This window comes from Pleurodeles waltl, chromosome 6 (assembly GCF_031143425.1).
Source record: "Pleurodeles waltl isolate 20211129_DDA chromosome 6, aPleWal1.hap1.20221129, whole genome shotgun sequence".
Lineage (NCBI taxonomy): Eukaryota > Metazoa > Chordata > Amphibia > Caudata > Salamandridae > Pleurodeles > Pleurodeles waltl.
In genome coordinates, this window is record NC_090445.1 from 645569747 (window position 1) to 645596779 (window position 27033).

General features: G+C 47.1%; 1 protein-coding gene across 2 annotated transcripts in view; it reads right to left on the reverse strand.

The window, feature by feature from the left end:
* DENND2D (DENN domain containing 2D) overlaps nt 1–27033 on the reverse strand; it is a 528923-nt gene that overhangs the window by 155601 nt on the left and 346289 nt on the right. For both annotated transcript variants that reach the window (XM_069238997.1, XM_069238996.1), the window contains one exon: nt 8052–8229. In XM_069238997.1, the coding sequence (XP_069095098.1) occupies nt 8052–8229 (178 nt within the window). The remainder of the gene's footprint in view (nt 1–8051; nt 8230–27033) is intronic.

Genomic DNA, 27033 nt, shown 5'->3' on the forward strand with positions numbered 1-27033 from the left:
TATCTTCAGTGGCCCATGCTGGCCAAAAGGGTTTTATGCCGAGACAGGTGGCACAACTAAACCTTAGACAGCTGCAACTAGATAGACTTAGGTCCAGCAGATAACTTCCATAGACTGGTGATACCTGCCCGGAACACTGAAATGGCTCGGATTCGGATCCAACTTCTGTGCAATGGATAGGTGGCCCTCCTCTACAAGGCGCCCACGGCAGTGGTGAGGGTCAAAGGAGAGATCTCAGAGACATTTGTCTTGGGAAAGGGTACGAGGTAGGGGTGGCCACTGTCACCCCTCCTGTACGTGCTATGCCTAGAGCCACTGGTATGCTGGGTGACCTGAAGAGCCGACATATTGGTCTTCCTGGGAGTGATAATCAGTGCTTAATTTGTCAATAAAAATTGGCCGCTGCCCAAAGCCCTCCTCTTAAACACTCAGCTTCTGCAATTAAATGTGCGAACACAAAATGCTGAGGCAGTGTAGTCCTGAAGCCATCTTGGGCCTCTACAATCCGTTTAACGCCACTCCTTTCCCCTTCAGCTCACTCTTGCAACTTTCTGCTTTTCACCTTTGTGATGCTTTTTCGTTTTTTTCTTCTTCTATCTTTCCCATATGTGTCTTTTGCTCAAAGTAAACACTTGAGGCAGAAAAATAAGTGCTGGCCCTCGAAAATCAGTGCTGGTGCTCAGCGCCAGAAACAACAAGCACAAATTAAGCACTGGTGATAACCCAGAAAAGATATCATTATACGCTGCTGGTGCTCTAGTGTATCTTACAGACCAGGATCTGTTGCCTTCAGAGGTGCTGGTGGTGTTTTATAATTTCAAAACTTGTTCAGGCTATCGCATCAATTGGGAGAAGTCTGTTGTTTATCAGATGGGAAACTGGGAAGGTCAGAACTGTTTGAAGGGTATCTGTGTATGTATTTGTATAGCGCACTACCACCCGTGAGGGTCTCAAGGCGCTGATGGGGGGGAGAGTGCTGCTACTGCTCAAATAGCCAGGTTTTGAGCCGCTTCCTGAAAGTCAGCAGGTCTTCGGTCTGTTGTAGGGGCAAGGGAAGGGTGTTCCAGGTCTTGGCAGCGAGGTGGGAGAAGGATTTGCCTCCGGTAGTCGCTCTTCAGATGCGGGGGACGGTGGCGAGGTCGACTGAGCAGAGTTGGTGGGACCGGGTGTAGAAGGTGAGTCATCTGTTGAGGTAGGCTGGACCAGTGTTGTGCAGCGCCTTGTGTGCGTGGGTGAGGAGCTTGAAGGTTATCCTTTTGTTCACAGGGAGCCAGTGTAGGTCTCTCAGAAGGGGAGTGAAGTGGCTGTGGTGGTGGGCATCAAGGATCAGGCGTGCGAGAGGCGTTTTGTATGCGTTGCAGTCGTTTGAGGTGTTTGGCCGGGGCTCCTGCGTAGAGGGTGTTTACGTAGTCGAGTTTGCTGCTGACGAGGGCTTGGGTGACTGTTCTTCTTGTATCTGTGGAATCATTCTTGAAACTGAACCTCAACTGTGTACTGGGAATCTTTTGTAAGGATTGGGAGAGATGGCCCAAATTCCCCCTGACAATAATGGGCAGGACTGTCTTTTTTAAAATGATCACCCTCCCCAAGTACTTTAACAAAATAGAATGCTCCAAAAGCTGCTCTGGGATGGCATACGTAGTCCAGCTCGGTTTATACCGGGGGCCTTGTGCTCCTAGATATGAGAGCATACCATAGAGTTGCACAGGTAATAATGAATGGGGTCACAATCCAGAAAACAAACTGCCATATAGGATGGAAAGGGAAGAGGTGGAAGCAGTTACCAACATTCACTATATATATGTGTAACACACTGAGACAGAAGCACTAGGCGATATACTAGACGGAGGAGAGTTTAAGACATGTGAGTTATTATATCAGGGATATGCTCTATCACGTCCCTGGAGGTTCAAATATTTGCAATTGGTACATGCCCATAAGAGGGCAGGTGTCCTGGAGATGGATCTCTTAGAATACAGCCCGCTCAAAAGATGGCAACCAAGCAATACTGCACCATAATTAGTGATGCCCCATTACAACCTCAAGAGTCTCCAAGTAGGTGGGAGGCTGACGTGGGGACCATGGAGAATATTGATTCGGAAGCAACCCTAATGCACCTGAGGGAAATCACTATCAAGGCAAGACTGAAACTGATTCAATTCAATATCCTCCACAGGACATACTACAACAGGCCACGAATATTCAAAATGGGGAGAGCGGAAAACCCTACATATCTTAAGTGCAGGCCTGAAAATGACATTTCAACACAAGCTTTGGGGCTGGGGTGAACAAATATTGGGGGGAATCATTAATGATCTGGAAGCCGTGATGGAAGTAGCAATCCCCAGGACACCCCATCTTGTATGACAGATTTCAACACAATCTTTACGACTGGGGTGAACAAATATTGACGGGAATCATTAATGATCTGGAAGCCGTGATGGAAGTAGCAATCCCCAGGACACTCCATCTTGTTTTCCTGGGCATCCTCAACGACACAAATATTCCTAAGAAACAACTGTTCTGTGTGCTGGTCTTTGTAGTAGTGAAAGGGATGTGTCCAGGATATGGGGAACAGAACACACAACAATAGCGGGGATTTGGCAGGAGGGAAGAAACAGATGTACAGAGGCAGATAGAGTGGTATATGAGAGGCGCCTTGCCCAAAACAAAAACAAATGATAATATTTGGGGGAAATGGAGAGCCTATCACAGACTAACCAACAGTATAAGCGATTCACCTGTTATGCATGTCCATATGTAGTGCTCCTCTCCCTTGGGCAGGAGGAGGTTGCAAGGCAGATTATAATGGAAAAGAGACTCTCAGCATTCACAATATATGGCATGCACAAAAAGGGGCAGGAGGGGTGGGTGGAGATTTTTGTTATGGGAACGCATACATCCTTATGTGCTTACTGTGTGTGCATTGTTGTACGCCATAAGCAAGAAAAACAAAAACAAAACTTTAAATAAAAGACCACCATTCAGGTCACTCCCACAACACCAAAACGCTTCATACACAGACCACACAGCAATTTGACACTCTCCAAACCAAGCACTCATCATGGTGCAGTGTACTACCCATATGCTAGAGTGACCTCATCAAGGGTATGAAGCATTGTATATAGGCGATTCAAAGTGTGCCTATTACATTAGGGAAGAAGGGTCCAATTTCTTCTCCTGATTTTAGTCACCAAGTCCTTCAAGAAGTAAAAAACGGCATGCTCAGTCTGGTGCCTGGACCTCCTCCTGTTGGGTAGAATTCTTCAGTTATCGTAGCAGTGCAGCCACGTGTCCCAAACATATTATGGGGACATTTTTAAAGTACTCACTACCATTTGTTAATTCAAAAGGTAGATTCTGTAGATTCCGCTGTTGAAACACGTATCCTGTTTCCTTCCCAAGCTGCCACTTTGATTACCTCTAAGAAATCCCACTTGATGGCACATGAGTTAGCGAAAGTAACGTGTCAAGATTTTACTGCTTGGATTGTAAGAAAACTCCCAGGTGTTTTATGGACTTTTGACATAGGAATCAAAGTGATTCTTGGAAAGACTAGGTGGTAGTTATCAGGATTTAGGCAAAATAACTAGGAAGCCATCGTGTCTGATCATAACAATGTAACAAGACACTTCGATGGCATTTGCTTTCATCTGACAGCAAAACACATCTATTAGACAAACATATTAAATATGGGATCTATGAGTGGTCTGATAAACATTAGGAAAATGCCTGTTCATTAACCTGGAAGACTGTTTTGTGAAAAACAGACACACTAGTCTTTCTCAGTTTCACACTTGTACATGCCCTAGAAACCTTGGGCGTCTAGTGAACAATCTTGTTTGAATGTGCAAGCAGGCATCTTTAAAGATAACAGACTACTCCATTCGTACGGTCAAAAAGAAAGGGGTAAAGTTTTAGAATACGTTTTTCAGCAATTCGTTGAAGCCTCTGAAGTACAGAACAGAGTACAGTAGTGTGTCTTTTTTTTGCTAAGGAGCCACCGAGAACCCTGCCTTTCCCAAAAAGAGCCCTGGAAATCAGCATCATCTCTATTTCTTCCACCTTCTATTGTTGCCGTGGACATGGTTGTCACATAAAAACCAAGTACAGGGAGTGCAGAATTATTAGGCAAATGAGTATTTTGACCACATCATCCTCTTTATGCATGTTGTCTTACTCCAAGCTGTATAGGCTCGAAAGCCTACTACCAATTAAGCATATTAGGTGATGTGCATCTCTGTAATGAGAAGGGGTGTGGTCTAATGACATCAACACCCTATATCAGGTGTGCATAATTATTAGGCAACTTCCTTTCCTTTGGCAAAATGGGTCAAAAGAAGGACTTGACAGGCTCAGAAAAGTCAAAAATAGTGAGATATCTTGCAGAGGGATGCAGCACTCTTAAAATTGCAAAGTTTCTGAAGCGTGATCATCGAACAATCAAGCGTTTCATTCAAAATAGTCAACAGGGTCGCAAGAAGCGTGTGGAAAAACCAAGGCGCAAAATAACTGCCCATGAACTGAGAAAAGTCAAGCGTGCAGCTGCCACGATGCCACTTGCCACCAGTTTGGCCATATTTCAGAGCTGCAACATCACTGGAGTGCCCAAAAGCACAAGGTGTGCAATACTCAGAGACATGGCCAAGGTAATAAAGGCTGAAAGACGACCACCACTGAACAAGACACACAAGCTGAAACGTCAAGACTGGGCCAAGAAATATCTCAAGACTGATTTTTATAAGGTTTTATGGACTGATGAAATGAGAGTGAGTCTTGATGGGCCAGATGGATGGGCCCGTGGCTGGATTGGTAAAGGGCAGAGAGCTCCAGTCCGACTCAGACGCCAGCAAGGTGGAGGTGGAGTACTGGTTTGGGCTGGTATCATCAAAGATGAGCTTGTGGGGCCTTTTCGGGTTGAGGATGGAGTCAAGCTCAACTCCCAGTCCTACTGCCAGTTCCTGGAAGACACCTTCTTCAAGCAGTGGTACAGGAAGAAGCCTGCATCCTTCAAGAAAAACATGATTTTCATGCAGGACAATGCTCCATCACACGCGTCCAAGTACTCCACAGCGTGGCTGGCAAGAAAGGGTATAAAAGAAGGAGATCTAATGACATGGCCTCCTTGTTCACCTGATCTGAACCCCATTGAGAACCTGTGGTCCATCATCAAATGTGAGATTTACAAGGAGGGAAAACAGTACACCTCTCTGAACAGTGTCTGGGAGGCTGTGGTTGCTGCTGCACGCAATGTTGATGGTGAACAGATCAAAACACTGACAGAATCCATGGATGGCAGGCTTTTGAGTGTCCTTGCAAAGAAAGGTGGCTATATTGGTCACTGATTTGTTTTTGTTTTGTTTTTGAATGTCAGAAATGTATATTTGTGAATGTTGAGATGTTATATTGGTTTCACTGGTAATAATAAATAATTGAAATGGGTATATATTTGTTTTTTGTTAAGTTGCCTAATAATTATGCACAGTAATAGTCACCTGCACACACAGATATCCCCCTAACATAGCTAAAACTAAAAACAAACTAAAAACTACTTCCAAAAATATTCAGCTTTGATATTAATGAGTTTTTTGGGTTCATTGAGAACATGGTTGTTGTTCAATAATAAAATTAATCCTCAAAAATACAACTTGCCTAATAATTCTGCACTCCCTGTATATATAAAAAACGAAAATCGCCTATATAGAGAACTACCTTGTAAATTAGTGCCATGGAACCAAATGGTGAAAGAGGGTGTTTAAAAAAAAACAAAATAATTATTAGCAGTAGGTTTGGTTTACAGCTTTCAAAATCCAGAGCTAAAATCCAAACAGCTGCATATCAGTAATATGCCAAAACGTGGCACCAGAAGAAAATTCCAATGTGCACCAGCCTTACATGTTGCTTTCTTCCTTTCCTAGATCCACAGTGTCAACCACAAGATAGCAGATTACATTTATTTCACCTATCATGTCATACAATCAGGATTTCTTTTCCAAATACACGTGGAATATTTTCCACCAGTGCCGACCGCTCTCTATCTGGAAAAAGTACGTGGAATTTTTATGAGGAGGGTTGCCATTTGTCTTTGAAACGTAAAAGCTATGCATCTCACAGAAACGACAGAAACGTGGGCTTCGACTGTCAGGACTTTCTAAAATCTATCGCTGAAGGGTTACATGAGTGTGTTAAGAAACTCAGATACAGTTAACACAGGATAAGGTGCAACAAACAGGCTGCCCATTTATTGTTTCCTTTGCGAATGCAGGAGGGTAGCTGTAGCACATTCCTCCATTTCTAGCAGTTTCTTACGTCCATACGGAGTCGAGAGCAAGAAAGCGACAGCAGCTGTTTTGAGAGTTTGGTACTACTGTTTGCCTTGTTTCTGTCCTCATGCCGATTGACTGATCCCCAGGTGGAGGCGTTGTGGGGTAGCTCTTAATGGTCCTGGGAAGCTTGATCTCTGTAGCTGATTGAGTGGTAATGTGAATAGTTACAGATCTGGCAAATGATGGTGCTAGCTAGAAGTTCCTGCTTTAACAGGATGTCAAAATCACTTAAAGGGGGAGCCACACCTCCAAACAACCAGACACACTAACATTGTATCTGAGGGATATAGCCTTTCCTCCAGCTTGACTGACTGAGGGATGTATTATTAATTGGTTGATGTTGGCATTGTGGCCTTCATAGCATGGTTCTCTGATAATCTGCATTGGAGAGGATATGGCAGGGATTTAGGAAGATGCACAAAGCCAGATGAACCACAGACAAAGTACAAGAGGCACATTTGTGTTCCCAAATACCATATCAGTCTGACTGTGCTTATTATACTAAATTATTATTTAACTCGTAGATCCTCAGAAAAGACAATTCTTGTTTGTTAATTATACATACCCTCGAGTGCAAAAAGTTGCGCACCCCATTTACACAATAACATTTTACATATTGGTGCTATTTAAGAAGTGAAATTATTCTCACATGCAATTTTTTTTTTTACCAGACCAAGAAGTTGTGTCGTGTGACTCGGCGCTTCCACCTTCCCAGGGGTTACAAGCATGTGTTGCCATTACATAGTGAGGGATACACATTAGAATGCTCATGGATAAGTCACCTCACTTCTTTACTGATTAAAGAGGTGCTTGCTGTTCTCCTTGGCACCTAATACTTCACCTCTTTACTCTTGTTAAAAATTATTTGAAAGAACTCTATTGTAAGGTGTCTCCCTTTGGCACTTCTTCGGATTTCTTGCCTGGGTGGTTGCTCGTAGACATGCAACAGATGATCAATGCGCAATTAAGGCATGTGGGGGGAAATGCAAATTGATTATGACCACTAGCACATTATTAAAACTTTGTGTATCGGTAAGCAGGCTGCCCAAGCCGAAAAATGAGAAAATAGGATACAAATCAAATGATGTACAGAAAACACGGAGCATGAGAAAAGGAGGTTACAGGCCACGCCAACTGGTTGAAAAAAAGGAAAGTAGCACATGTGTGCATGCAAGAGGACGAAGAGCATAGACACATATGTGAGATAAAAATGAGTGCTTGTTACCAGTCACCACAAGGCTTTGTATTCATAGATTTGAGGATGAGGGTTAACCAGTGCATCTCAGGCACTATGACGCTGAGAAGGAAGCACTACAGGATACAAGAGTAACAGCGCTGGAGTAAGATAATAGTGCAAAGTCAAGTGTGGGGTACGGTTATAATGAATGTAAGAAAGAATTCCATCATGAAAAAATGGAAGGGAACTCTCTATAAATGGGTACAGTCTTAAACGTTCCTCACATTCACTACATAGTGTACACAGCAGTAATTTTCAAGCTTAATTTTGTAACGGAAATCTGAATATATAATGTCTTCTAATTATATTTTTTATTACATGAGCCATTACAGATGTCACACGATACCGCCTACATGTCTAGAATGCGATGACCAGTAAATTACATGGCACGAGGCTGTGCAAAGATGCAGCAATTCAACACAGTTCAAGGAGTAACATTTCTGAAGAGAAATATATGCAAAAAAAACCTTAAAAAACTAGGTCCATACCTCTTCCATAGGCATATCCAAAACCTGATCTTTCCACTGTGTTTGAACACCAACCATAAATGGTGTTGGGCAACAGACAGTATCTATTAACTTCCTTGGGAGAACTGGGATGAATGTATGCTCCCATTTAAAAGGGTACAGGAGGGCTGCAACGGCATGTGTGCACTGTGACAGTACGCTGCAAAAAGAGAAAAGCATAAAATCTCACGAGTGTTCTCGAGGAAATAAACAGTTCTTAAACACAGACTAATTAAGCGGATGAGGCAATACATCGATTTCTTAAAACAATATTTATGTGAGCTGAAAAGCGTGTAAACAGCAATGGCTTTTTAATGGCTAAAACTAATCTAAGAACGCATGTTTGCTTCGTTTTAGTGTTCCTTGAAAACCTTCTCAGGTTCAAAAGGGATGCCACTGAAGGATTTCCCTTTATAGCCCTCGGCGTTTTTAAATTTTTTGCAGTTTGAGTTACAGTTCTTGGAAAATGAGTTTCGGTCACTTGTGCACCCAAAGCGTAGGCAGCACTTCAGGCTCGCAGCAGGAAAGAAGAGACGTGTGGCAACAAAGTGCTTGCTATTCCTGTTGCAACCTGACTCAGCAGCTGACCTGGCTTCAGTGATTGGCTTGCTGTCAGTACAGTATTTTTCAAATAACTAACTCTAGCCCTTCAGATGTGTCCCCTCAGGCAGGAACCCTGCTATTTTGGCCAAACAGGCCTCAACACAGCCAGAGATATCTGCAGCATTATCAGCTTCCCTTAGAACTTGATGCAACAACAATTCTACCTAATATTATGTGTGGGCTGGTGTAGATTGGAAAGCCCTTTTGAAAGACGTAACATTACAAAGTTGGCTATTAAGTCAAACCTGTAACCAATGAGATGACACACAGAGAGGAGTTTGCGTCACAGAATTATACCAATAGGTAACAATTTCGCAATGGTACTAGGCATTTGGGGACTTCTTAGGGGGCCTCAGGGGTTACTAGGCTGAGATTGTGCAAAGCGGAGCAGTTTACCACTGGTGTCCTAGGGTGAAATCTTAATAAAGGACCCAAAAATGAGCACCATCCCTTTAGCATTTGACCCTCAGAGTAGCAAAGTCGAGCAGTCCAAGCCTTACTCCAAGGTTGGTGAGGGGTTACAGATTCAGAACTCCACAAATAAGCACATACATGTTAAGATTGAAATGTACAGTCAGTACTTAATCTTTGGGAAGAGTAAGTACTTTACTTAAATCACACACAAGGTGTAATACTGCATGCAGTTGCTTCAAAAGAACAAGTTACTTATATTTGGTTATGCCTTATCTGGTAGAGACTATCTAGATGCAGATTGCTTACTGTTAGACCTGACAGCCTTAGGGTAGTCACCCCTAACTTTTTGCCTGCCTCCCTCCACTTTTTGGACACTGTTTTTGCTAGTTTTTAGACTCTGCACACTTTACCACTGCTAACCAGTGCTAAAGTGCATATGCTCTCTCCCTTAAAACATGGTAACCTTGAATCATACCTGATTGGACTATTAATTTACTTATAAGTCCCTAGTAAGGTGCACTTTATGTGCATAGGGCTGGTAAATTAAATGCTGCTAGTGGGCCAGCAGCACTGGTTGTGCCACCCACTTAAGTAGCCCCTTTTCCTTGTCTCAGGCCTGCCATTGCAAGGCCTGTGTGTGCAGTTTCACTGCCACCTCGACTTGGCTTTTTAAAGTACTTGCCAAGCCTAGAACTCCCCTTTTTCTACATATAAGTCACCCTTAATGTGTGCCCTAGGTAACCCCTAGAGCAGGGTGCCGTGTAGGTAAAAGGCAGGACATGTACCTGTGTAGATATATGTCCTGGTAGTGTAAAACTCCTAAATTCGTTTTTACACTACTGTGAGGCCTGCTCCCTTCATAGGCTAACATTGGGGCTGCCCTCATACACTGTTGAAGTGGCAGCTGCTGATCTGAAAGGAGCAGGAAGGTCATATTTAGAATGGCCAGAATGGTAATACAAAATCCTGCTGACTGGTGAAGTCGGATTTGATATTACTATTCTAGAAATGCCACTTTTAGAAAGTGAGCATTTCTTTGCACTTAAATCCTTCTGTGCCTTACAATCCACGTCTGGCTGGGCTTGGTTGACAGCTCCTTGTGTATTCACTCAGACACACCCCAAACACAGGGTACTCAGCCTCAATTGCATACATCTGCATTTTGAATGGGTCTTCCTGGGCTGGGAGGGTGGAGGGCCTGCTATCACACAAAGGACTGCCACACCCCCTACTGGGACCCTGGCAGACAGGATTGAACTGAAAGGGGACCTGGTGCACTTCTTAGCCACTCTTTGAAGTCTCCCCCACTTCAAAGGCACATTTGGGTATAAAACAGGGCCTCTGCCCTACCTCATCAGACACTTGCTGGAGAAGAAACCTGAACCAGAAACTACATCCTGCCAAGAAGAACTGCCTGGCTGCTCAAAGGACTCACCTGTCTGCTTTCTACAAAGGACTGCTGCCTTGCTGTTGGCCTGCTGCCTTGCTGAACTCTTGTCTGGCTGTGAAAGTGCTCTCCAAGGGCTTGGATAGAGCTTGCCTCCTGTTCCCTGAAGTCTCAGGACCAAAAAGACTTCTCTCTTTCACTTGGACGCTCCGTGCGCCGAAAATATCGACGCACAGCTTGTTCCACAGCGAGAAAAACGCTGCACACCGACGCTGATCGACGCAACGCTCTTGGGACGACCGAAAATCCGACGCACGGCTTCGCAAGGACAACGCCGCCCGACCTCTAGAGGAGAAATCGACGCGACGCCTGCCGTGAGATCGTAATTTCGACGCGCAGCCCCGCAGAACGATGCACAGCCGGAAAACAAGCAGGAAAATCCACGCACAGACCCGGGACATCTGGTAATCCCCGCGATCCACGAAAAGAGACTGTCCGAGTGCCGGAAAACGACGCACGACTTCCCCGCGTGGAAAATAACGACGCAAGTCCGTGTGTGCTGGGGAGAAATCGACGCACACACCCTTTTTCCACGCACCTCTTCTTTTGTGGCCCTCTGAGGAGATTTTTCCACTCCAAACCAGGTACTTGTGCTTGAAAGAGACTTTGTTTATATTCTAAAGACTTAAGACACTGTATATCACTTTTCAGTGATATCCCTACAATTTCCCATTGCAAACTTTATTCTTTTTTGACCTACAATTATCCAGATAAATATGATATATTTTTCTAAACACTGTGTGGTGTATTTTTGTGGTGCTATATGGTGGTATTGTATGATTTATTGCACAAATACTTTACACATTGCCTTCTAAGTTAAGCCTGACTGCTCGTGCCAAGCTACCAGAGGGTGGGCACATGATAATCTTGGATTGTGTGTGACTTACCCTGACTAGAGTGAGGGCTTTTGCTTGGACAGAGGGTAACCTGACTGCCAACCAAAAACCCCATTTCTAACATTGGTGATCAGCGGTGAGGATAGGACTTGTATTTGTGCAGTTACATACAGTAGCTAAGTATTTCACTACCTACCCACAGTTGAAGGTCAACTTGGTTTTTATCTCTTTTTGCAAATCCGTTTTTTCTCCTGACAATTTTCAAAAACTAAATCCTTACTCAACATGTCTCTGACTGGGTCTCAGACAGGGGACTTTGACCTAGTCCAGTTGGATACATATACGGTCAAACAACTAAGAGGATTCTGCAGGGCATTGAGGGTACCCACCCAAGTGGCCTCCAGAAAGGAGGACTTTCAAGTGGCGCTGAAGGCCTGGGCAGAAGCCCATTTAGAGGATGATGAGGAAGAGGAGCCAGAAAATGGCCCCTCAGAGGAATTTTCACTATCTGTGGATGGTGTTACCACTGCAATTGTGCCCCCTTCCAGACCAGGGAGCAGTGTCTCTGTGCAAAGCCTGACCGCAGAGGAAAGGAGAGAAGAAAGGGAGTTCCAATTGCAAATGGCAAAACTGAAAATTGAGGCTCAACAGGAGGAGAGAAGGGCAGAAAGAGAAGCCAAGCAAGCTGAGGCTGAAAGAGCAGCCAAACAAATTGAAGCCGAAAGAGAAACCAAACAGGTGGAGGCTGAGAGAGCTTTGGCTGAAAGAGAAACTATTGTTGGCTCATGAACTGAGTCTCAAGGAGCTGGAGATCAAGGCAAGACAGTCTGAATCCAGCAATAATGGTGGCAGCATACTGACAGGATCTGCTGGAGAAAAGAAGGTTCGTATACCCAAAAATGTGGTGCCCAGTTTTGTGGTGGGAGATGACATAGATAAATGGTTAGCTGCTTATGAAGTTGCACTAAGGGCTCATGAGGTTCCTGAAGGGCAATGGGGGGTAGCTATGTGATGGTTATGTACCGCCATTGGTGAGGGATACACTCCTCACATTGGATCAACCTGATCAAAACACATACCCACTTCAGAAAGCCACTTTACTTGCCAAGTTTGGGCTGACCCCTGAGGGATACCGTCAGAGGTTCAGGGACAGCACCAAACAAACCACACAAACATGGGTAGATTTCTTTGACTTCTCCAGTAAGACACTGAATGGATGGGTGCAGGGCAACAAAGTAGCTGATTATAAAGGTTTATATGACTTGATTCTAAGAGAGCATATGCTTAATACTACTTATACAGAGTTGCGCCAGCACTTAGTGGATAGCAAGCTGACTGATCCCAGGAAGCTTGCTGAGGAGGCGGACCTCTGGGTTAGCACCAGAGTGTCCAAGAAGGTACCTGGGGGGGGACTCCCACAAAGGTGGTCAGGGTTCCCAACAGAAGAAAGAGGGGGGAGATAAACTTGCAGATAAGGAACTCTTCAAAGGCCCCCAAAAGAATTCCCAGGGAGGGGGTGGCAACCCTTCCTTTTCCAAATTTGGGAAAAAGCCAGGGACATATGACAGGTCAGGGAAATCTAACCCCAAATGCATGGAGTGTTACCAGTATGGTCACTATAAAGGCGATCCCCAGTGCCCCAAGAGGGCACCGTCCACTACCGGACAGGCACCTGGGTTGACTAGTGTAGCGCTCGGGGGGGAGATGGACCCAGATAGCTTTGGGGAACAGGTAGAGATTTCCCTAGTGTCCCTGGGAGAAGGAGAAATGGTGCCCAAGGTCCACATGCCCAAAAATACTTCCAAGTACCGGCAGTGGGTCACCATTGATGGGCAGAAGGTGGAGGCTCTGCGTGACACAGGAGCCAGTATGACTACTATCAAGAGTCAGCTGGTGTCAACAGAGCAGATAGTACCTAATACATTCCACCAGGTCATAGTCGCTGACAATCGCGAGAGTCACCTACCGGTGGCTCTGGTTCCCTTTGAGTGGGGGGGGGGGGGGGTCTCTGGTACTCTGAAAGTAGCTGTGAGTCCTGCCATGCCTGTAGATTGTCTGTTAGGCAATGATCTTGAGCATACTGCTTGGAAAGAAGTGGAGCTCAAGTCTCACCTGGAGATGTTAGGGTTACCTGAGTGGGTCTGCATGACCACACGGTCCATGGCTGACCGAGAGCGAAGTCAAGGGCGTCTGGAGCCTGGAACGATGGCCCAGAGAGCTGCCAAGAGGAGGGACCAGGGGCGTGGGAAACCGGCCCCAGAAGTTCCCGCAGTGGCTGACGGGGCTCCTGAGGAGGAGGCTCCCGAGCCAACTGGGGAAGACATTGCCACCCTAGGTGACTTACCTGAGCTTGATGGCTGGCAAGTTGAGGGTGGACCCACCAGGGAGGAATTCTGCAAGGCGCAGAAAGAATGTCCCACTCTAGAAGGTCTGAGGAAACAAGCCTCAAACCAGGCGGCAGGTGACACCTCTGGCGATCACCACCTATATTGGGAGAATGATCTCCTCTACAGTGAGCTTAAGGTTCCGGCCTTTGGGGCAGCACGTACGCTGGTGGTCCCCCAGTGTTACCGAACCTTCCTACTGGGTCTGGCTCACGACATTCCCCTGGCAGGACATTTGGGGCAAGGCAAGACCTTTGACAGGCTTGTCACCCACTTTTATTGGCCCAAAATGAGGACACACTCAGATAAATTCTGCTGATCTTGTCCTACCTGCCAGGCCAGTGGTAAAGCAGGAAAAAGGGTTAAAAGCCCCCTGATTCCACTTCCTGTCGTTGGCACCCCATTTGAAAGGGTGGGCATCGACATTGTTGGTCCCTTGGACCCCAAAACTGCCTTAGGCAACAGGTTCATCCTGGTTTTGGTGGACCATGCCACCCGTTACCCAGAGGCAATCCCTCTGAGGACCGTAACTGCACCGGTGGTGACCAGAACTCTGATGGGGATATTTACCCATGTGGGATTCCCCAAGGAGATAGTGTCTGACAGAGGAACTAACTTCATGTCTGCATACATGAAGTCTCTGTGGGATGCGTGTGGTGTAACCTACAAGTTCACCACACCCTATCACCCCCAGTCTAATGGTCTTGTGGAGAGATTCAACAAGACCCTGAAAGGCATGATTGGTGGCCTCCCTGAAGCCATGAGACGTAAGTGGGACGTCCTCTTACCATGCCTTCTCTTTGCTTACAGAGAGGTCCCCCAGAGGGGGGTAGGGTTCAGTCCCTTTGAGCCTCTCTATGGGTACCCTGTCAGGGGACCCTTAAGCATTGTCAAGGAGGGATTGGAGAAAGCTCCAAAGGCACCCCCTCAGGACGTGGTCAGCTACATGTTGGCCCTCCGCAACCAGATGACCCGCTTCTGGAAAGAGGCCCAAAGTAACCTTGAGGCCAGTCAAGAGGTAATGAAACACTGGTATGACCAGAAGGCCACCCTGGTAGAGTTTCAACCTGGAGACAAAGTGTGGGTAATGGAGCCAGTAGAGCCTAGAGCTCTTCAGGACCGCTGGTCAGGCCCATTTGAAATCAAGGAGCGGAAAGGGGAGGCCACTTACCTAGTGGACCTCCAAACCCCTAGGAATCACCTAAGGGTGCTCCATGTGAACCGACTAAAGGCTCATTTTGAGAGGTCGGAGATCAACATGCTTCTGGTTACAGATGAAGGAATGGAAGAGGAAAGTGAACCTCTCCCCGACCTCCTCTCTGCCCAAGAAGGTGATGGGTCAGTAAGCGGGTCATTCTTTCTGACTCCCTGACTCTAAACCAGAAAGGACACTGCTGTGAGCTGTTGGAGCAGTTCTCCCCTCTGTTCTCCCTTACTCCTGGACTGACCCACCTCTGTGTTCATGATATTGACACAGGTGACAGTCTCCCTGTGAAGAACAAAATTTACAGGTTGTCGGATAAGGTGAAGGCCAGCATCAAGGAGGAGGTCTCCAAGATGTTGACTCTAGGGGTTATCGAGAAATCCAGTAGTCCCTGGGCCAGCCCAGTTGTGTTGGTCCCTAAGGCTACTGCCCCAGGTGCGAAGCCAGAACTCCGGTTCTGTGTGGACTACCGGGGTCTCAACTCAGTCACACGGACTGATGCTCACCCCATCCCCCGAGCTGATGAGCTCGTTGACAGGCTGGGTGCTGCCAAGTTCCTGAGTACATTTGATCTTACTTCAGGGTACTGGCAGATCGCCCTGACTGAGGGGGCTAAGGAAAGATCTGCATTTTCAACCCCTGATGGCCATTACCAGTTCCGGGTGATGCCGTTTGGATTGAAAAATGCCCCTGCTACCTTCCAACGGTTGGTTAACGGGGTCCTAGCTGGCAAGGATGCCTTCTGTGCAGCCTACCTGGATGACATAGCTGTCTACAGTTCCAGCAGGGAGGAACACCTGCTTCACCTCAAGGAGGTGCTTCAGGCCCTGCAACAGGCAGGCCTGACCATCAAGGCTAGTAAGTGCCAGATTGGGCAGGGTTCCGTGGTGTACTTGGGACACCTAGTGGGTGGTGGCAAGGTGCAGCCACTCCAGGCCAAGATTGAAACTATCAAGGCCTGGCAACCACCGCGAACGCAGACTGAGGTGAGAGCCCTTTTTAGGCCTCACAGGATACTACCGCAGATTTGTCAAGGGCTATGGTACCATTGTATCACCCTTGACAGAACTCACTTCCAAGAAACAACCTAGGTTGGTGAATTGGACAGAGGCTTGTCAGAAAAGCCTTTGACGCCCCGAAGGAAGCCATGTGCACGGCCCCCGTGCTCAAGGCCCCTGACTACTCCCAGGAATTTATCGTGCAGACAGACGCTTCAGAGCATGGCATAGGGGCAGTCCTAGCACAGCTAACTGAGGAGGGCCGAGATCAACCGGTAGTCTTTATTAGCAGAAGGCTATTTCCCCGGGAACAGAGGTGGAGTGCTATTGAGAGAGAAGCTTTTGCTGTGGTCTGGGCACTGAAGAAGCTAAGACCCTACTGTAGGAAAGTACCATCTTGCCTGGCATGTTACCCCCATTTTTCACTGTATATATGTTGTTTTAGTTGTATGTGTCACTGGGACCCTGCCAGCCAGGGCCCCAGTGCTCATAAGTGTGCCTGAATGTGTTACCTGTGTAGTGACTAACTGTCTCACTGAGGCTCTGCTAATCAGAACCTCAGTGATTATGCTCTCTCATTTCTTTCAAATTGTCACTAACAGGCTAGTGACCAATTTTACCAATTTACATTGGCTTACTGGAACACCCTTATAATTCCCTAGTATATGGTACTGAGGTACCCAGGGTATTGGGGTTCCAGGAGATCCCTATGGGCTGCAGCATTTCTTTTGCCACCCATAGGGAGCTCTGACAATTCTTACACAGGCCTGCCACTGCAGCCTGAGTGAAATAACGTCCACGTTATTTCACAGCCATTTTACACTGCACTTAAGTAACTTATAAGTCACCTATATGTCTAACCTTTACCTGGTAAAGGTTAGGTGCAAAGTTACTTAGTGTGAGGACACCCTGGCACTAGCCAAGGTGCCCCCACATTGTTCAGGGCCAATTCCCCGGACTTTGTGAGTGCGGGGACACCATTACACGCGTGCACTACATATAGGTCACTACCTATATGTAGCTTCACAATGGTAACTCCGAATATGGCCATGTAACATGTCTATGATCATGGAATTGCCCCCTCTCTGCCATCCTGGCATAGTTGGCACAATCCCATGAACCCAGTGGTCTGTAGCACAGACCCTGGTACTGCCAAACTGCCTTTCCTGGGGTTTCACTGCAGCTGCTGCTGCTGCCAACCCCTCAGACAGGTTTCTGCCCTCCTGGGGTCCAGCCAGGCTTGGCCCAGGATGGCAGAACAAAGGACTTCCTCTGAGAGAGGGTGTTACACCCTCTCCCTTTGGAAAATGGTGTGAAGGCAGGGGAGGAGTAGCCTCCCCCAGCCTCTGGAAATGCTTTCATGGGCACACATGGTGCCCATTTCTGCATAAGCCAGTCTACACCGGTTCAGGGACCCCTTAGCCCTGCTCTGGCGCGAAACTGGACAAAGGAAAGGGGAGTGACCACTCCCCTGACCTGTACCTCTCCTGGGAGGTGCCCAGAGCTCCTCCAGTGTGCTCCAGACCTCTGCCATCTTGGAAACAGAGGTGCTGCTGGCACACTGAACTGCTCTGAGTGGCCAGTGCCATCAGGTGACGTCAGAGACTCCTTCTGATAGGCTCCTCCAGGTGTTGCTAGCCTATCCTCTCTCCTAGGTAGCCAAACCCTCTTTTCTGGCTATTTAGGGTCTCTGTCTCTTGGGATTCCTTAGATAACGAATGCAAGAGCTCATCCGAGTTCCTCTGCATCTCTCTTCACCTTCTGCCAAGGAATCGACTGCTGACCGCGCTGGAAGCCTGCAAAACTGCAACAAAGTAGCAAAGACGACTACTGCAACTCTGTAACGCTGATCCTGCCGCCTTCTCGACTGTTTTCCTGGTGGTGCATGCTGTGGGGGTAGTCTGCCTCCTCTCTGCACTAGAAGCTCCGAAGAAATCTCCCGTGGGTCGACGGAATCGTCCCCCTGCAACCGCAGGCACCAAAGAACTGCATCACTGGTCCATTGGGTCTCCTCTCAGCACGACAAGCAAGGTCCCTTGAATCCAGCAACTCAGTCCAAGTGACTCCCACAGTCCAGTGGCTCTTCAGTCCAAGTTTGGTGGAGGTAAGTCCTTGCCTCCCCACGCCAGACTGCATTGCTGGGAACCGCGACTTTTGCAGCTACTCCGGCCTCCGTGCACTTCCGGCGGAAATCCTTTGTGCACAGTCCAGCCTGGGTCCACGGCACTCTAACCTGCATTGCACGACCTCCTAAGTTGTCCTCCGGCGACGTGGGACTCCTTTGTGCGACTTCGGGTGAGCACCGTTTCACGCATCCTCGTAGTGCCTGTTTCTGGCACTTCTGCAGGTGCTGGCTGCTGCTGAGCGGGCTCCTTGTTTTTCTCGACGCCCCCTCTGTCCCCTGACGCAATTGGTGACATCCTGGTCCCTCCTGGGCCACAGCAGCATCCAAAAACCCTAACAGCACGATTTGCAGCTGGCAAGGCTTGTTGGCGGTCTTTGGGCGGGAAAACACTTCTGCACGACTCTCCACGGCGTGAGGGATCCGTCCTCCAAAGGGGAAGTCTCTAGCCCTTGGCGTTCCTGCAGAAACCTAAGCTTCTACTGTCCAGTAGCAGCTTCTTTGCACCCACAGCTGGCATTTCCTGGGCATCTGCCCATCTCCGACTTGCTTGTGACTTTTGGACTCGGTCCCCTTGTTCCACAGGTACCCACGACTGGAAATCCATTGTTGTTGCATTGTTGGTTTGTGTCTTTCCTGCAGAATTCCCCTATCACGACTTCTATGTCCTTTGGGGAACTTTAGTGCACTTTGCACTCACTTTTCAGGGTTTTGGGGTGGGCTATTTTTCTAACCCTTACTATTTTCTAATAGTCCCAGCGACCCTCTACAAGGTCACATAGGTTTGGGGTCCATTCGTGGTTCGCATTCCACTTTTGGAGTATATGGTTTGTGTTGCCCCTATCCCTATGTGTCCCCATTGCATCCTATTGTAACTATACATTGTTTGCACTGTTTTTTAAGACTATACTGCATATTTTTGGTATTGTGTACATATATCTTGTGTATATTTGCTATCCTCATACTGAGGGTACACTCTGAGATACTTTGGCATATTGTCATAAAAATAAAGTACCTTTATTTTTAGTATATCTGTGTATTGTGTTTTCTTATGATATTGTGCAAGTGACACTAGTGGTACTGTAGGAGCTTCACTCGTCTCCTAGTTCAGCCTAAGCTGCTCTGCTAAGCTACCATTATCTATCAGCCTAAGCTGCTAGACACACTATACACTAATAAGGGACACCTGGGCCTGGTGCAAGGTGCAAGTACCCCTTGGTACTCACTACAAGCCAGTCCAGCCTCCTACACCTACCTGTTTGGGACTCACTTCCGGGTTCAGACAGACCACAGGCCCCTCAGATGGCTCATGCAGATGAGGGGTGAGAATCCAAAACTCTTGAGGTGGTCCATTTCCCTACAGGGGATGGACTTTACGGTGGAACATCGCCCAGGGGTTGACCACGCCAATGCTGATGGTCTCTCCAGGTACTTCCGCCTTAGCGATGAGAGCTCCCAGGAGGTCGGGTAGCTCTCCCCACTTTCAGCTGGGGGGGGCACATGTTAGACCTGACAGCCTTAGGGTAGTCACCCCTAACTTTTTGCCTGCCTCCCTCCACTTTTTGGACACTGTTTTTGCTGGTTTTTTGACTCTGCGCACTTTACCACTGCTAACCAGTGCTAAAGTGCATATGCTCTCTCCCTTAAAAATTGGTAACCTTGAATCATACCTGATTGGACTATTAATTTACTTATAAGTCCCTAGTAAGGTGCACTTTATGTGCATAGGGCAGGTAAATTAAATGCTACTAGTGGGCCAGCAGCACTGGTTGTGCCACCCACTTAAGTAGCCCCTTTTCCCTGTCTCAGGCCTGCCATTGCAAGGCCTGTATGTGCAGTTTCACTGCAACCTCGACTTGGCATTTTAAAGTACTTGCCAAGCCTAGAACTCCCCTTTTTCTACATATAAGTCACCCTTAATGTGTACCCTAGGTAACCCCTAGAGCAAGGTGCCGTGTAGGTAAAAGGCAGGACATGTACCTGTGTAGTTATATGTCCTGGTAGTGTAAAACTCCTAAATTCGTTTTTACACTACTGTGAGGCCTGCTCCCTTCATAGGCTAACATTGGGGCTGCCCTCATACACTGTTGAAGTGGCAGCTGATGATCTGAAAGGAGCAGGAAGGTCATATTTAGTATGGCCAGAATGGTAATACAAAATCCTGCTGACTGGTGAAGTCGGATTTGATATTACTATTCTAGAAATGCCACTTTTAGAAAGTGAGCATTTCTTTGCACTTAAATCCTTCTGTGCCTTACAATCCACATCTGGCTGGGCTTGGTTGACAGCTCCTTGTGCATTCACTCAGACACACCCCAAACACAGGGTACTCAGCCTCACTTGCATACATCTGCATTTTGAATGGGTCTTCCTGGGCTGGGAGGGTGGAGGGCCTGCTCTCACACAATGGACTGCCACACCCCCTACTGGGACCCTGGCAGACAGGATTGAACTGAAAGGGGACCTGGTGCACTTCTTAGCCACTCTTTGAAGTCTCCCCCACTTTAAAGGCACATTTGGGTATAAAACAGGGCCTCTGCCCTACCTCATCAGACACTTGCTGGAGAAGAAACCTGAACCAGAAACTACATCCTGCCAAGAAGAACTGCCTGGCTGCTCAAAGGACTCACCTGTCTGCTTTCTACAAAGGACTGCTGCCTTGCTGTTGGCCTGCTGCCTTGCTGAACTCTTGTCTGGCTGTGAAAGTGCTCTCCAAGGGCTTGGATAGAGCTTGCCTCCTGTTCCCTGAAGTCTCAGGACCAAAAAGACTTCTCTCTTTCACTTGGACGCTCTGTGCACCGAAAATTTCGACGCACAGCTTGTTCCGCGGCGAGAAAAACGCCGCACACCGACGCTGATCGACGCAACGCTCTTGGGACGACCGAAAATCCGACGCACGGCTTCGCAAGGACAACGCCGCCCGACCTCTAGAGGAGAAATCGACGCGACGCCTGCCGTGAGATCGTAATTTCGACGCGCAGCCCCGCAGAACGACATGCAGCCGGAAAACAAGCAGGAAAATCCACGCACAGACCCGGGACATCTGGTAATCCCCGCGATCCACGAAAAGAGACTGTCCGCGTGACGGAAAACGACGCACGACTTCCCCGCGTGGAAAATAACGACGCAAGTCCGTGTGGACTGGGGAGAAATCGACGCACACACCCTTTTTCCACGCACCTCTTCTTTTGTGGCCCTCTGAGGAGATTTTTCCACTCCAAAGCAGGTACTTGTGCTTGAAAGAGACTTTGTTTATATTCTAAAGACTTAAGACACTGTATATCACTTTTCAGTGATATCCCTACAATTTCCCATTGCAAACTTTATTCTTTTTTGACCTACAATTATCCAGATAAATATTATATATTTTTGTAAACACTGTGTGGTGTATTTTTGTGGTGCTATATGGTGGTATTGTATGATTTATTGCACAAATACTTTACACATTGCCTTCTAAGTTAAGCCTGACTGCTCGTGCCAAGCTACCAGAGGGTGGGCACAGGATAATCTTGGATTGTGTGTGACTTACCCTGACTAGAGTGAGGGCTTTTGCTTGGACAGAGGGTAACCTGACTGCCAACCAAAAACCCCATTTCTAACACTTACCTTAGAATTATCCTTAGGTGTCAGACTGGGTCCAGAAAAGCTTCGAGCAGTACCTCAGCGTGCCAGTGAGTGGCTTCATTTGGCTCTGTGTGGTGCCAGAAGTGACGTGCGCAGTAACTACATAGGCACCACTTCAGCACACTGATGTCAGTTAATTTTGTGACTTTCCACACCATGAGCACAGAGCCATGATGAGCATTGACCACTGGTTTGAACAACCCAGGCACTTGAAAGGGTATTCCCTTCACCAGGTGTGTCAGTTACTCAGCTCTGATACAAAGTATCAATGGCTCCCTCTTGGCTGCAGCAAAACGGAGAGGTAGAAAGGGAGCCATTGAAACTTTGTATCAGAACAGAGCAACTGACGCACCCACATGGAGCTCTTTATTCTTCAATCGAACCAGATTGTGAGTGGACTACGAATGGTGCAAGCAGCCAGTTTTTCGGTTTATAGGACAGTGGAGAATAGTGACATACGAAAGTGGAAGGGGGGGGCGTAAAAGTTGGGTATGACTTTTATGTAGCGAGTGAAGCGAGCAAGATTAATGGACAAATGTGGGGTCCAAGGTGGATTCCTCTTCCCAAGAAAACATTGAAAAAAGATGGACAAATGGTGCATTTGAAAACAAATGACCTTAGTGAGAAAGCAAGGTTTATAAAAACAGTGGGAATGTATAGTCTTGAAATACTAAACACAGTAAAAACTGCCCCATATCTTACTGCATTACTACGTTCGACATTTACATTAATGTGCAAATTAGCAGTCACAGCTGCTGGCTGCAATCACTCACACAGAAATATGTGGAGACAGATTTTTAATGAAAAAAGTGGGGGCTCTCTAAAAGGGAACATGTAAAATACATTTCTGTGATTCCCATAGTGTGCCACCCAGCCTGTGCTTTGGATTCTCTCTGAGATGGAATCACATCCAGAAATATAACACAACTGACATACACCTAAAACCTGTCAGTATATTGGCTTTGTCAATGATTGCTAGCTGTTCAAGATAAATGAGTAATAACAACGATTAGTTATACATAATTAACATTGGAAATGATTCAATTGAGGCCTATGGAAGGAGTATGGCCCTCAGTTATGTGTCCTTTCGTTAAATAGGCATGTCCTTTTTCACTTCACATCTCATCCATTTGCACATTTTCAACCTCCTCTCTTTCCTCTTCAGCACCCTTTTTTCCTCTCCCTTTAATGCACTTTCCCGCGACTCGCTCATTTTACCACCCCAAACATACACTGTTCTCCTTCACATTTGAGCACTTTATTTCATTTTGCTTCTGCCTTCTAAATATTTTAATCCCTATGCACCCCTTCACACACATTTACACTGAATTTCATTTGCAACTGGAGTACATGACCATTGTTCTGTGTGCTCTGCAGAGACACCAGCTCACTTTCAGATACTTTTCTTTGCCTTCAGCCTCAGCACCAGTGCTCTCAATCAAAGCGGTTCCACTTCTAAAGGAGCCAGCGATCTGCAGCCAGGGTCTAGGGTGTCAAATGGGGGAGGTTAACATGACACAGGGTCTCAGTACAATAAAAAAAAAAACAAGATTAGCATTATAACACTGACCGTTACTGAAGACAAGGCACTAAATCACACATGCTTGCATCTACTCCTACTGCGTGATGAATGGGGACAGGGTGGAATCTATGCCTGTTAAAGACAGATGGCACTCACGCAGGGATAAAGACTCCGACGCTCAAAATCATGATGCTTAAAATGCCACTGTTCTATAGTGGATACTGCCAAAGACCACAATGGAAATGAAGGGCTTTGGAGCAGTCAGCCTGTGTCATGCGCCACAGTGTAGAAAGTTGATTTACTGCCTGGCTTCCGTCTTGTGCTTTAATGCGAGGCAGGGTAGGCAGCCTGGGACAGACAGTCCAGACTTAAATGCATAGATCTATTTAGAGACACCGTCGTATCTCTACTCAAAGCGATCTAGTCAATATTTTTTATATCAATGTGAAGGAATTTCAGAAGTGCACAGCCCCTCAGCCCTAAAAGAGAAACTACCTCTGCTATTGGATATTGAGTATTAAGAAAGGAGATTTCATCCACCAGATGAGGAATCCGTTGGCCTTTGTGTTGATAGTTCTTTGATTGGTCTAATGCTGGAGGTTACATGTCGCCAGGTTGCTCTCCTTTTTTCCACTGTCTATCTTGTCCTGATGAAGACCTGGGTCCAAAGGTCCTAACTGGCTGGCTATCTTTTCTTTCGGGTCAAAAGTTCGACATTCCCCTGCTGTTATAGCCTGGAATGGGTTCATTATCCACAGGGAGGCAAGACTGACTTAAACATTTACCTCTGGAAGATGGAACTGACTTAAATAGCCGATTGGATATATGAACGGTGCCCCGCAGGGCATTCTGACCGCGGCGGTTTGGCCGCGGTCAGAATAGGAAAACCGACGGTCTCCCGCTGGTTTTCCGCTGCCCTGGGAATCCCCCATGGCGGTGCAGCTTGCTGCAGCCGCCATGGGGGATTCCGACCACCTCACCGCCATCCTGTTCCTGGCGGTTCCGACCGCCAGGAACAGGATGGCGGTGAGGGGTGTCGTGGGGCCCCTGGGGGCCCCTGCAGTGCCCATGCCAATGGCATGGGCACTGCAGGGGCCCCCGTAAGATGTCCCCACTTTGTATTTCAGTGTCTGCTTTGCAGACACTGAAATACGCGACGGGTGCCACTGCACCCGTCGCACATCCTCCACTCCGCCGGCTCCATTCGGAGCCGGCATCCTCATGGAGGGGTGTTTCCCACTGGGCTGGCGGGCAGCCTTTTGGCGGTCGCCCGCCAGCCCAGTGGGAAACCCAGAATACCCGCGGCGGTCTTTTGACCGCGCAGCGGTATTCTGGCGGTTCCCTCCAGGCGGGCGGCTCCCGCCGCCCGCCGGGGTCAGAATGACCCCCTATGTTTCTAATGAAGAGAGATTATCAATATATTTTTTTGTTTTTTTCCCTTTTAATCTTAACACGCTCACTCCTGTTGAGCACTTTCCTGCATTTAAGGGAGCAAACATTTATATGTAAATAATGTTCATATATGAATGATTTTCAATACAATTTGTGTGCTGTGCATCTATTTTGCATTTCTTTTTGTGATGTGTTTTTGTGCTTTCTTCTCCCTTCTAAGAAATTTGATTTATTTATCTCTTGTATAATGTTGAAGTTGAATGGTGTGAGGATATGTTAATTGAGTTAACTTATCCATAGTGTCCGTTTGGATCATCTGTGTTGTATGTATCACATTATACCCAGGTCCTTCGGTTCTCTAGGTTTACCCCATTAGTATGTAAGGGTCCTCCGAGGCCCATAGGCAGCACATGCGCAACAGACTTCCATATCGCATGGGAATAACTGCCAGAAGGGCAGAAAAGAACATTCTCTTGCCAAAAGTGTACATTAGGGGGCCTTCTGTGCCCATGGGGCCCTAAGGTGCTCCAGAGGGTCGGGCTGCCCAAATATGAGGTGTATGATCGCACTAAACTCTTTCAGCTGAGCGGGTGTTGCTCCAGCTCCAGGAAAACTGGGGAAGCGTGGAGCAGACATGGTTCCATTCCAGTAACTTGCAGTGCCTCGAGGTTTCCGCATCACATCAGAAGACTTCATCTGACCGCGTCAAGTTGAAGATCTCTACGACTTCTTGGCTTCTTAAATTGGTGGTACTTACCTGACCTCCCAATAATTCTGGCACCTTCTTGGAGAACGGGACCTCAAGTGTTGCTAAGTTGACCTGCGTTGCATGGCGCGGAGCTAGAGGAAGATTCCCTCAGGGCTCTGTTGTACATGGTGTGGCAGTCCTCGCAGGCCATGGAGTCGGAGTCCCACTCCAAGCACCACAAACACATTAAGTGGAGGTCTGTCATCGACAATTGCATGTAGCAGGCCCCACATGGTTTGAAACCAGATGGCTTCTTAGGTGACATTTCTAAACACCAGTAGAGATCTTAAAAAAGTTAAATAAAAAGTTGCAAAAAGTCAAAAAGTGACTGGGGGTAACTCAGACTGGAACAGCACTATCTGGTGTGGAAAGGAAACAACTGACGGGAGCATGCCAAGGTGGTTCTAATATAGGTACCGCGTACGTCAATTCAATATGGCAGACAATGCCGACAATATCATGCGGAGCTAAACAATGCCACACGGGTACTGCTTGAATATTTTCTGGATCAGTATGAAGCCTGGGGATAATTCTAAGGTAAGGAAGCAGCATCCAGAATTCTCTCGCAGATATAGTAACTACAAAAACACAAAATATATTTATTCTCACCCTTTTGTGCTTGCATAGGGAAGAAGAGTTGGCTATTCTCAAGGGGCAACCTCATAACAAATTATTTCTTGTTACAGACTCAAATTTTTCTCAGGCTTGCCCTGATAGAATGTACAGAGACTCTGGAAATCTAGGGAAGGCCACCGGCTATGTCAGGAGCCTGCATTTACTGTCCTTACCCCTCTGACCATACAGACTTTGCTTTCCCACTTTTGATTCCCCTAGTGAGCATAGCACCTTTATCTGTCAGTTCATCATGCAAGCCGTGTCTGTGACCTTTGAATGTTTCAGTTAGTCTGCACTGCCTATGGGTTGTGCCCCACCCAGTCCCCCAAGCACCATGAAGATGGCCCTCATCTCACTCAGCCATTATGGTTTGACACGTCTTCAGGGGAGCAGAGCAAGCACCATTCACAGAGGTGGCAATGAAGCTGTGGTGCTCTAGTGTCTGTGGATTTTGCAGCTTGGGATTCGACCTGCTTCAGCCTTTCTGCTTCGACCTGCTTCAGCATCTTCATGGCCCCTTTTCTTCTATGAAGCATCTCCCTGGAGCACCAACAGTGTCCTGCTTGAGGATATGGTTCACTCCCTCCCTTGAAGAAGGGAGTCTAGACAGCCCTCCATCGCAGCCTTATAGGATAGCATTAGGAATACCCTCATATACTGTCTGAGTGGTAGATCCTGATCTGAAAGGAGTAGCCATGTCATATTTAGTATGGCCAGAATGGTGATACTAAATCCTGCTTAATGGATAAGTTGGATTGTATATTACTATTTTAGAAATGCTACTTTTAGAAAGTGAGCATTTCTCTACACTCAAATCCTTCTGTGCCTTCCAATCCACGTCTGGCTAGGGTTAGTTGACAGCTCCCTTGTGCATTCACTCAGACAACCCCAAACACAGGATGCTCAGTCACACTTGCACACATCTGCATATTGAATGGGTCTTCCTGGGCTGGGAGGGTGGAGGGCCTGACACTTACATGTCAAAGGACAATAGCCTGCCCTCACACAAAGGACTGTCACACCCTCTACTGGGACCCTGGCAGACAGGATGGAAC